Source organism: Triturus cristatus, chromosome 9, assembly GCF_964204655.1.
Source record: "Triturus cristatus chromosome 9, aTriCri1.1, whole genome shotgun sequence".
Classification (NCBI taxonomy): domain Eukaryota; kingdom Metazoa; phylum Chordata; class Amphibia; order Caudata; family Salamandridae; genus Triturus; species Triturus cristatus.
Genome location: NC_140592.1, coordinates 944,869,074 through 944,881,486, shown reverse-complemented (window position 1 = coordinate 944,881,486; position 12,413 = coordinate 944,869,074). Strand labels below are relative to the sequence as shown.

Sequence of the window (12,413 nt, the reverse complement as noted above, 5' to 3'; positions counted from 1 at the left end):
TACAACAGTTCCCTAATGACTGAATTATTTGTTTACAAATAGAAAAGTTTTAAGAAATTTACGGAAAGCTAGATGGTCAGAGGTGAGATGTACATAAAAAAGCAAAGTATTTCAGGCAATAGCAGCAGGAAAAAAAGAAAACTTGTCCTCCAGTTCCACACTTGCAAGATCTGGGAGGAAAAAGAGGGCAAGTTGGTGTAGAGTGACAGGTACAAGTTGGTTGATGAAAGGTGATTGAAAATGAATTCAAATTAATTCATGGCTTTAGCCATAAATTGCTTTGTGACCTATTTGAACTTGTTTCATATATTGGTTGGTAGTCAGTGAAGTTTGTTGAGGTGTTGTGAAATGAGGGCCAGCAAGTTAGACCCAGCAAGAGTTTTGCAGACATGTTTTGGACCAATTGAAGGTCTGGTTAATAGACAAGTGGCATAGACCAGCTCCTGGAGATGCGGCCTCCATATTGCAGCATCCCACCTTGGAGAGTCTTGTCGTCCCAAGAGTTGACAAGCTGATTGAACCCCAATGTATTGTCTATCACCCCATCTAACGGGGAATGGAAAAGGATGGCGACATTCGCGAAACAGATGTTCTCCTTGGCCACCCTCGCTCTCAAGTCTATCAATACCACATGCCTACTGGGCTTGTATTGGCACACATTATGGGAGAAAGTTGTGGATATCTTGCCAGTGATCTCAGACAACAAAACTAAACCCTTCTAAAGATTAGTCTAGGACGGAAATGATGCAGCAAATATTCTATTAAATCTGGTCTGGAGAGTACTGTCTCTCTGTGTATGGCAGTGGGCACCAGAGTAGTGCTTAGGTACAACGCCTGTATTTTTTCCACTGGCTTTTTTAGATGATGTTCTTCGCTTACTCTCATGGAGGGCCTCCTTTTGCAAATCTCTAAAGCCTCCACCTTCATGCATGCAGATTGAAGGAAGCAATTTTGGTGCCTTCGACTTACTTTTGGAAGTGGTGGATGTTCTCCTCGTTGCTCCCCGCCTATCCACAAGGACCGTTTATTCCAGCTACTGGTCACATGGTGTGCAGAAGAGAAAGTTTACCACCAAAATCTCATGTTTTCTGCTTTGCGCTGTTTGACAAAGTAAGGCTTTATCATTACCTTAACTTGGTACTCACTTTTGTAATGGGTTCTTTGAGGCTTCTTACTTTGAAAACAGTTTTCTCTTTTCAGTTACTTTTGCTCAGCATGTCAGCAAGCTGCAGGCCTTTTCTTTTTAACCTCCTTTTAACATTGTTCTTCCAAGGTAAGCTGGTTTTTCGGGTGAGGGCCTCCTTCCCATGCAGATGGCTATCCAGAGGTGTTTTCTTTTTTTTAAACATTTGTCATGCTGAAAAGTGGGCTTCAGTCCACTCCTTCACTAGTCACTGTTCCCTGACAGATCCGCAGAGATGGGCATTTTGTCATGTTTGCACAGCAAGACATTTTGGTGTAACCGCGTCCACAAATATATCACTTTGGAGGCACTGCCGGTAGTAGTATATATCTGTAAAAAAGTTACTTACTTTTATGGTGGGTACTCAGTCTACCCACAGATTCCCGAGTGATCCATCCACCTCCTCATTCTGAGGAGCAGTGTTATGGATTTTTGTAGCAAGGTCCCTCATAACCTTTATTGGTTGCACTGCACTAATTCTATCAATCCTGTCAGTCTCCTCTATGCCTCTTAGGCCTTGAACAAACGGATGAGATCTGATGTAAGCTGTACGGCGCTGCTTCATAAGTCTTCATGATGTCACATCCCAGAGAGGACTTGGTGGTGTGGCCGGAACCATGTGGCGTCACCTATTGGTACTGAAAAGCTATTCAGGATTCAGTCTAGCACCTGGGGAAATGTGAAGAATCAGCTGATAGATTCAGTAGCCACCACAAAGACCTACCTAAAGCAAGTGCATTTTTCGTCATTGCTTTTCCTGTTTACATCTGGTACTGCACATTTAATGCTTAATCACTGCAGGCCACCTCAAATTTTGCAACCCTTGTAGGGTTACTACTTGCAGTAGAGTGTAGCCGGACCCGGGAGACTACAACAAGTCAAGCGTTCAGCATACTGCCATGTTTTGCTTCAAGAGCTAGTTTTTACAAAACGTTTTCAAAGTAATATACTTTATTAAAAGGGTATTAGTCATAGAATCGTGCTTAACAAAGGTTTTTTGCATATGAATGTTAAATGAAACCAGTTAATATATGAACTTTCAACAAAGTTTGTCAGTGTTTGCAGTCACTTAAAACAAAAGGTTCAATCAGCATGTCATTGGCTTATAAACTGCAACACTTTTGACTGCTTTCACGAGTGTTCAAGAAAAATACAGTATCGGAAGGGATTTTTTATTTTATTTAAAGCTGAAAATTTTGTACCTTCTCTCTGTTGAAGATGATTAACATGGCTGACTACCGAAGCAGTTGTGGTGAGAAAGTCACAACAAGCTTTGGTTCCCTGTGTCAAGAATGCTGCTTTCATGGATAAAAGAAATGTCATTGTTTTTCTGGTCACTGTGGAAGGGAATGTAATTCTCACTAGGCTACTGTACCACTTTTCCCAATTAAATTCAGGTTCTAGGGTTTTCATTTGTCGTTTGTCCAAATCTATGCTAATAAATTTTAACAGAAATCATTTTTTCACTATTTGCAAATTGATTTCGTAATGGTGGATAGTGTCCAATGACAGCTGACCCACCGTTATTTAAAATATGTAAACAAATAGATGGAGGATTAATAGTGCATACCATTTTTGAAATGCAGTGTTATAATTAAAGTGCTGAGCACACAATGTAAAAATAATTAAGTTAGTGAATTTTTCTTTTATCTTTTTTCTTCTGCAACGTTGACTGATCCTTTTTCAAAGCATTGCTCTTCACACTTGTCAATTTTCTTTCTGTGTGTGTCTAGCACTTTAATTGCATATCGCTTTTTATATTTTGAAATTTCTGCATGAAAATTGCAGAAAATATATTTTCAGGGAAGAAGCACAACTGTGTCTCTGGACTATGAAAGATGAGAATTAAATGCTTATGATTATAAATTCTGTTTCTATTTTATGTGTCCCGTTGTATCACAAGGTTGAATAGAGTATTTACAGTTTAATTGTTTTTTATCCAGGGATATTCTTTTGTGGCACCATCTATTTTATTCAAACGCAATGCAGCCATTACAGATCCTATTCATTATTATTTGGGAACTGAACGACCTGGAGTCACAACTATTGCCAGAAGTGCTATGATGAAGGTAATAGAATTCAGGAATAAATTATTGTGTTATGCTAAAAATATTATGTGTATTAAATGTTGCCAACATTTAAAATAAACAAACATTAGGGAGCACTTCCATTGGAACGTATCTTGCATAGTATCACATACTTTTTTTGTAAATGCATATTTGAATTTTAGTTTCTCTTAAAATATTATTTAAAAAATTATACTTTTAAAAAGTATTCACATTTCAACACAAATCAATGAGATAGCATTTACTAGTTCCAAAAATAGTGCATCAAAAATTAATATGCATTACAGTCCAAGTTTATATACCCATCATTGGAGTACACTTAGCTCAATTATTTTGCTTTGTTGTTTTCACGATTCTTCAAGTTTTATAGGTTGAGCCAAACTATTCTTCCTCAATCTTAATTGATAATCTCATCCATCAACCAAGGTTTTCGATTCATCAACAATTTCATGTTCGTTATCTGATTTTCCGACTCAGTTCCCAAATAACCATACTGTTCTCAGCGAGAGTCATGATACCCAAAGTCAAATATCTGTCAAGGAATCAACACGTGTTTCCCAGCGCACTGCTGCTTCTTCAAGGCATACTTCTAATCACCTCAATTTATGATCTTCATCTAGATATTTGTGTGCATTCAATATTCTTTATTTACTCCTCTCCTTAAATCACAATTCTATAGATCCGCTCCTTAAATCCCAGTTTTATAGATACACTACCTCATGTCTCGTGGGCCTGAAGCCATAATTGGCTATGTGGATCTATGGTTTTGAGCGAATGCAGGGTCATTTGAATTGAACATTTTTAATATGTATTGGTTAAAGCCCCAACTCGGGGAAGCCTGATATGTGTTCATAGTAAACAAAAGCTTAAGAGCTCATATAAGTTAAAGCTTTGGAGTGTATATCTGGTGAGGGAGGTTGGCTGTGTGATGTGAGTAAACTGAGATCTGCAAACATTGTTAATGGAATTGTGAAAGATGGAGGTTTTTAATTTTCTTTTGCAGTAGGTGTTGTCTTCTCCAACTATAACACATCTTTCAACAGCAGACAAAAACACAGCTCTTTATGCCCTCCTTTTCCTTTCTTAAGGTAGCACTTTGGTGCAAGAATGATGGATTTTTGGATTCACAAAGAATGTAGAGCAGACGAGAGACTTTGCATTTTATTTTCTCTTTAGTTTTCCGTTATAGATTTAAAATGCTACAGGAAGTCTGCTGTGCATTCTCACATAAATGGGTGCATTCCTTCCTTGGACAGTGCAACAATCTTACCATCCCGGACGAAAATGACAACTGTGCATATTTAAGCTAGATAATTTTCAAATTAGAAGTCTTAGCTCTTCCCTTTAAGATTGCAGCATATTTTCTTGCCAGATGCTATGTGATGCTCTTCCAACTGGATATGTTTTCTGCACCACTACTCCCCCCCCCAAAGCCGCAGGGGTAGGATTGCTATCTCCCAAATACAAGAACTCCGTCAGTTCACCAGAACTAATTAGAAATCTAATTGAACTGCAACCCATACGTGACCGAATAGCAATACTGCACAGGAAGTGTTTTTAGTAGCAACGAATCCCACAAGATTAGTTCAGGGACACAGTGAAATGCCAAACCCTCTTTCGTTATTGAGTAACATACTCAAAGTAGCACTAAAAAACAGGAGAGATACTTTAAAATGTTGTCAAATCTTATTCTAGTGCATCAAATTTAATGGTAAAAAGAAATGCAGCAATGCATGTGACGGTCAGTGATAACAACAACGTTTCTAACATGGTTAGCGAGTTCTTAACACCCTAAAGCTAAATTTTTGTAGAAGTAGTAACTAGCAAGCCCGTGTTTTGAGTTTCTGCAAACCGGCGTGACCTCTGGCTTGATAGTCTTAGCACAAAGTCCCTTTAAAATGTATGTTTTTTTTATAGTGTCTGATCACCAATCTTATCTTTATATTTATAAAATGTTACTGCACTTGCAGACACTAAGGTACCAACAAGACTAAGCATCATGGCAATAAAATGTGTCATCTTGATTCACATACTGATTATAGTCTTCTATTAAAAACAATGAAAACATGTCAGCTACTGCAGTGTGTGCTCATGATACCACGGCATCCGTAACTGAAAACAATAAAATATGTCGCCCTAGATAGTAGGCTGCTGGGTTTGTCCATAGCTGTTGTTTGAAACTGGCCAGGCACTCACAGGGTAATAGCCATGTTCACTGTGCATGCCCACAAAAGACTTGTTAAAAAGATATTCTTTGCAATTGACAACTTTTAGCTAAGCCTGTTCCCCACTTCTAAGCCCAATGCTTTGGCTTTGTAGACTTGAAGGCCCTTCCTCATCACTAGGCCTCCCTAACTTTAGTGGAAACACATTGCAGGACTTGCTACATGGGACATATTGACCTTACGTTTTTTACAGCATCAGATTTTCTGAGATGCATATGCTCACATTTTATGAAATCTAAAGTTCTCCGTCGTTTCCCCAGAACAGTCCAAGAATCATTATGGTGTTGTGGAACTCCTCCCCACTCGATGGAAACTGAAGTGTTCCAGAAATTGTTCCCAAGAATGTTTGTGCACCAAAGAAGTTTGCAGGCAACAAGTTTCCGTCTATAAAAAAAAACAACAAAGCAACTTCCAGACAGCCTTTTTCCCTAACATTAAATCTGAAAAGTTGGTGTAGCAGTAGACGAATGGATTTCAAAATTTCCTAAATCTTAATAGGTGCATACAGTCTGATATTATTGCTAGTGAATTAAAGTAACTTAAAAGAGATATAAAGATGAAAAAGACAAAATATTATATTTTATTACAGGCAATGAGAGAAATTACATACCTTTTTAGGTCTCGCAGTCCTAGCGCTGGAGCGCGCATGCTCTCCTCGCTCTGCGAGGCTTATTGTAATTGGTACGATTTCAGAAGGGGACTTGAAGCCCCGCCCATCATTCCTATTGGCTTGCGTTATCGTTCATGCTAAACGGTGGCTTTTCATTGTAAAGGAGGCTTCGTAGTCCCTCCTTGTTACCGCCCTGTCTCCTCTTGGCCCCGCTCACCCGGACTGGATCGTTTACTTGCGACGTTACACGGTCTCCTTCATAAGTCTGTAAGCGCTCTTTTTTTTAAATTTTCAGCTCGGTCTGCTTTGGCTGCGCTTGTTAATTGTATGCTTCATGCTTGTGTAAGTGCTCCATGCACGTTTGTGTCGCCCCCCCCTCCCGTTGTCCTCCCCACCGCTACCCGCCCTCTGTGTCATCCGCCACCCACGCCTTGGATTTTTTGTCCTTTATTTTCTTTAGTGTTCCGATACAGTCAATTGAGAGCCTCTGCCCGCCCTCTGTGTCGTTCGACACCCGCTCCTTGTTTTTTTTTATCCTTTATTTTTAGGTCATGCCTAGGCAGCGCGCATGCGCTGCGCTAGGAGATAACCTTTTGAAATTGGTCAACTCTTTTCAAGCACTCATGCTTGTGCTGGCATCCACCTTGCGGTGGCGAGCCGCGGCGCACGCACTAATTGAAAACAATTGGCCCGCGCACCGCTGCTCTCTCCCGCAAGGTGGAGCACAAGCACGAGTGCTTGTAAAGCTTGAATTAGCGTATGGCACCTTGCGCGCGATTGTTAATTAACGCGTTCGCCGTGCTGCCGTGCTCTGGGTGCCAGGAGCGGCGTGTTACCAGCGCTTGTTTTCGGATGTGAGCTGACTAGTAGTTTTTCACTGTTGTGTATAAACTGTCCGAGAGGTTGAAGAGTCCCATTTAGTTCCTCAAAAACTTCTTTCCCTCCACCATGCTTAGCTGCAAAATACGGCCAGAAACAAACGAGCTCTGGTGCACACCATCTGCAAGCTCCGGCACAAATTAAGCATTGTTAGCCCAAACTCTTAAATACTCGTCCTATACCCAGACCGGGTTAACGTAATATAATCCCTAGATTTGGGCGCAGGAAAGGAGAATATTTTCGCTTTCCCCATCCATTTTAACATATTTATTTTACAAGCCCTTACTTCGCACAGGTTATTGCTTTGATATACCTGCATCTTATGAGCCGCTGACCTTGACCAGTTCCACCTGTGCTTATTTTAAAAACCTCTTTCACAGAGGACAGGGGATTGGATAGCGGTCCCCAAAATGCTGACACCGCAGGACCCCTGAAACCGTGCACCAGTCCAAAGATGGAGGAGCTGCGGAAGTGTAATGTAGAGCCCTGGAGGATGTGCTCGTGGTCTTGCTTTGATCGCCTCCCCCCCCCCCCCGGCGATGCACATCTGCCGAGCAGAGGTGAATCGAGAGTCACTTCTGCTCATCATCTCGGATGACCTTGGAAGGGCAGCAAATGATTGGCTGGGGTGGGTAGCAACTTCCGCAATGTGGTGGTGGTGGACGTGGTGGTGGATGTGGTGGTGGACGATGGTGGTGGATGTGGTGGTGGTGGTGGCCTTGGTGGAGGTGGAGGTGGAGGTGGTGGTGGCCGTGGTGGTGGATGTGGTTGGTGGTGGTGGACGTGGTGGTGGTGTTGGATGTGGTGGTGGTTGTGGACGTGGTGGTGGTGGCGGATGTGGACATGGTGTTGGTGGACGTGTTGGTGGTGGACATGGTGGTGGACGTGGTGGTGGTGGACATGGTGGATGTGGTGGTGGTGGATGTGGTGGACATGGTGGTGGTGGATGTGGTGGTGGACTTGGTGGTGGACGTGGTGGTGTACATGGTGGATGTGGTGGTCGATGTGGTGGACGTGGTGGTGGAGGACGTGGTGGACATGGTGGTGGTGGATGTGGTGGTGGTGGACGTGGTGGACGTGGTGGTGGTGGTGGTGCTGGACGTGTTGGTGGTGCTCGACGTGGACGTGGTGCTGGACGTGGTGGTGGTGGTGGTGGTTGTGGATGTAGTAGTGGTGGTGGTTGATGTGATGGACGTGGTGGTGGTGGTTGATGTGGTGGACGTGGTGGAGGATGTGATGGGGTGGACATGGTGGTGGTGGACGTAGTGGTGGTGGCGGACATGGACGCTGTGGTGGACGTAGTGGTGGATGTGGTGGTGGTGGTGGACACTGTGGTGACATGGTGGACGCGGTGGTGGATGTGAATGCGGTGGTGGTGGACGTGGTGGTGTTGGTGGACGTGGTGTTGGTGGACGTGGTGTTGGTGGACGTGGTATTGGTGGACGTGGTATTGGTGGACGTGGTGGTGGACGTGGTGGTGGTGGACGTGGTGGTGGTGGACGTGGTGGTGGTGGACGTGGTGGTGGTGGACGTGGTGGTGGTGGACGTGGTGGTGGTGGGCGTGGTGGTGGTGGACGTGGTATTGGTGGACGTGGTATTGGTGGACGTGGTGGTGGATGTGGTATTGGTGGACGTGGTGGTGGACATGGTGGACGTGGTGGTGAATGTGGTGGTGGTGGACATGGTGGTGGTGGACGTGTTGGTGGTGGACGTGTTGGTGGTGGACGTGGTGGTGGTGGACATGGTGGTGGTGGACATGGTGGTGGTGGTGGATGTGGTGGTGGATATGGTGGAGGACGTTGTGGTGGTGGAGGATGTGGTGGTGGTGGTGCTGGACGTGGTGGTGGTGCTGGACGTGGTGGTGGTGCTGGGCATGGTGGTGCTGGACGTGGTGGTGGACATGGTGGTGGTGGACGTGGTGGTGGTTGATGTGGTGGACCTGTGGTGGTAGTGGAGGACGTGATGGTGGTGGTGGCGGACATAGTGGTGGTGGCGGACGTGGACGTGGTGGCAGACGTGGACGTGGTGGTGGACATAGTGGTGGTGGATGTGGTGGTGGTGGATGTGGTGGAAATGGTGGTGGTGGATGTGGTGGACGTGGTGGTGGATGTGGTGGACATGGTGGTGGTGGACATGGTGGGGGTGGATGTGGTGGTGGACGTGGTGGTGGACGTGGTAGTGGTGGATGTGGTGGTGGTGGTGGACATGGTGGTGGACATGGTGGTGGTGGACATGGTGGTGGTGGTGGTGGTGGACATGGTGGACGTGGTGGTGGTCATGATGGTGGTGGTGAACGTGGTGTTGGTTGATGTGGTGATGGTGGCGGACGTAGTGGTGGTGGCGGACGTAGTGGTGGTGGCGGACGTGGTGGCAGACGTGGACGTGGTGGCAGACGTGGACGTGGTGGTGATGGACGTGGTGGTGGATGTGGTCGACGTGGTGGTGGTTGATGTGGTGGTGGACATGGATGTGGTGGTGGACATGGATGTGGTGGTGGTGGATGTGGTGGTGGATGTGGTGGTGGATGTGGTGGATGTGGTGGTGGAGGTGGTCGTGGTGGTCGTGGTGGAGGTGGATGTGGTGGTGGACATGGATGTGGTGGTGGTGGATGTGGTGGTGGTGGTGGATGTGGTGGTGGTGCTGGTGGTGGACGTGATGGTGGACATGGTGGTGGTGGACGTGGTGTTAGATGGCTAAACACTTTTGAGGTCCTAAAGGCGAGACCTATTGGCTATGCCAATGCTTGTTATTCCTTGATACCTTTCGACCACCGCCCTTTTTACCCAGGAACCCCTTGACTCCCCCTCCCCCCTCCTTCATTTCCTCCATCGGCCCTTAATTCCTTCCTCCCATTCATGCTGGTGTTTTTTTTCACCGTTCGTTGTTCCTGCAGCTTTCTTCATCTCTTCACTTTTTCGTTCTCATCCCCGCTCCTTCAAATTTCCTGCTTTCTTTTATCTCCTTCTCTTCATTCTGTCTAACGTGTGCCATTCCATCCTTTTCCACACTTCCTTCCTTCTCCATCGTTTCCTTTCCCTTTCTCGTCCCCTCCCTTACTTACTCCCACCCTCCCTTCTTTCCCCCACCCTCCCTTCCCTCCCCTCCTCCCTCCTTGCCCCCTCCACCCCGCCTTCCCTCATTTTATTTTGCATTATGTTTATTCAACGCAGTGTATGGTTCTAATGACGGTCATGATTAAAGTGCTATGCTTTTATGCTTTTTCACTCAAATACCGTTCATCACATATTTTCTCACAGCCTCTTGAAATATTTTCTGTTATTTTCTGCAACATAGCCCCTTTATCATTCTTAGTCAGCTATCATATTAAAAAATAAACTATTTTTCCACTTTTCACTGTAGGCTTTGTGATGTGCGTTAAACGCAGCATGCGTGAAGTAAAAAATCACAAAATAGAAGCCATCTGCTGTTCAATATTTTCCTTCCACAGCGATTAAATATTTTTCCACGGTCAATGATATTTGGTTCTCCAAAAAGCGAAACAAATTCGAAGCAATTCCTCTGACACAAGGATGGTTTTCTGGAAGAGCGAGCATGTTTGTCACGATTTTCAATAGGGAATCTTTGCCCCATTGTTTACCATGTTTGCTCACCTGCACTTTCCCCTTTCACCCTCTGTAATTAACAGGAAGCAGTTTTTTTTTTTTTTTGGCCCGCGATTTTGAGTTTTTAAGTGTATGTTATTTTAAAGGCACGATAACCGGCACATTTTAAAATATAGGGTGTAATATTTCGAAATAATTTGGATGAAACACTCTTTCAAAAGAATCCCATTACATTTTTGTCCTGGTCACATTCTCAGCAGCCTTTCTTGTAAAGCTCTCAATGCCTCTTAGTAACACCCATGTTCTTTATAAAGTTTTGTTCAAGACCACTGTTAAACAAGGATAAAAACAGTCTATCAATCCAAACAGAAAAAAGGACCAAATTATGAAATGCATTTACTAGTCTCCTCGTAGATTCAAGATTTAAAAAAAAAAATGAAATAAATGTGTAAAATAGGGGACCCAAGGCACAGGTATCTCAAGCGATTGTCCCAGGATCACATGATATGGAAAAATATGGCAGCCGAGATTAGAGCTTGAGTGGGCCAAATTCCTAACATTTGAACTGACCCAAAATAATTTAATTAAAAAAAACGTTTTGCGACATTTTGCCTGCTTGCATGATAGGAGTGCAGGAATGGAGCAGACAGTTTGTTCCATTCAATGTTAAGGAAATATATTTTTATATATATAGATAGAGTTAAGGCAAGGATCACAGATATATATATATATATATATAATTTTTTTTTTTTTTTTTATTTTTTTTTTTACCTGAGCAAACACGGAGAGATTGATTGGGTGGCACGTGGAAACAACACACTAGTGCTTAAAAATCGTTTTGGGTGCTTAATAGTGTTTCTTGACAACCAACTCGGGTCCATGAGCGATCAACACCCAGGTAAGTTAGTGCTCTTTCCACATTTCTTGGATATATTTGGTGGGTCCTCACCCACAGGTACCACCTGTGGCCTGCTTCATCATTGGACCCACACCCACATCACATAATGTGGGTGGGTGGGCTCTCTGCGTTTGTAAGCAGAGCATTTAGAAAGTGAAAGGTAAGGGATTTTATGAGTGAGCTAAAATTGTCTCATAGAACCTAATACTATGATATAATGAGTAAGGTCTTGGGCAAGATTGGAAACAGTGAAATAAGGGTTCACTGGTCCGTGACACCAAAAAGTCGATATGTTTCAGCTGTGTAACTGCCTTTAGGGGTCAATTGGCTGTCTTCAGGATCAAGATTTTGGTATGCTTGCATCAAGTGTTTCCGATTTTGGGCTGTGCTTGGACACAAGCAAGGCATGCATCAGCAGCCACTCTCTACGATATCTGGTGACGTCCAGCGTGGTGGGAATGAACTGCTGAGACCCAGACAAGCTGGTCAAGTTCCTAAGGACTGTACTGAGTAGGTAGTCATCTTAAGAGCTGAATGAATGTTGCGGAGTCAGATTACAAAGATAGTGATGTGACCAGAGCCGATTTGACTTCCTGGGTAGCGGGTGCATTCCGCAGTGTGGGAGAAGGTAAGCGGTGGGCAGATGGAGACAGTACTGTAGCCTGTACCTGGTCAAGGCCCAGGCCCAGCTGAAGTTGACACCACAGTTCTCCACAGACATACATCGTTTTACTCTATTTGAATGATCATGGACAGATGGTGTGAAAATTAGATCACAAGAGGTGCTCTTGATTTGTGACGAAGTAAGCTGTCACAAGAGTGTGACAGCTTGCCTTTACTCAAACCATCTCTTTCTGCTCACACAGTGGACACCAGAAAGCAGCTGTCAGGAGACTGAATATGAATAAGAATTGAGCATGGGGGATAAACTGCAGATGAGCTCTGTAAAGTCCTTCGATGCTGACTTTAAGAATAAGACTGGTAACATC

At 44.2% G+C, this 12,413-nt stretch overlaps 1 protein-coding gene across 2 annotated transcripts in view; it reads left to right on the top strand.

Annotated features, from left to right (window-relative positions):
• Nucleotides 1-12,413, top strand: part of RPS6KA5 (ribosomal protein S6 kinase A5) — a 543,858-nt gene that overhangs the window by 344,120 nt on the left and 187,325 nt on the right. For both annotated transcript variants that reach the window (XM_085626532.1, XM_085626531.1), the window contains exon 10: nt 3,127-3,252. In XM_085626532.1, the coding sequence (XP_085482658.1) occupies nt 3,127-3,252 (126 nt within the window). The remainder of the gene's footprint in view (nt 1-3,126; nt 3,253-12,413) is intronic.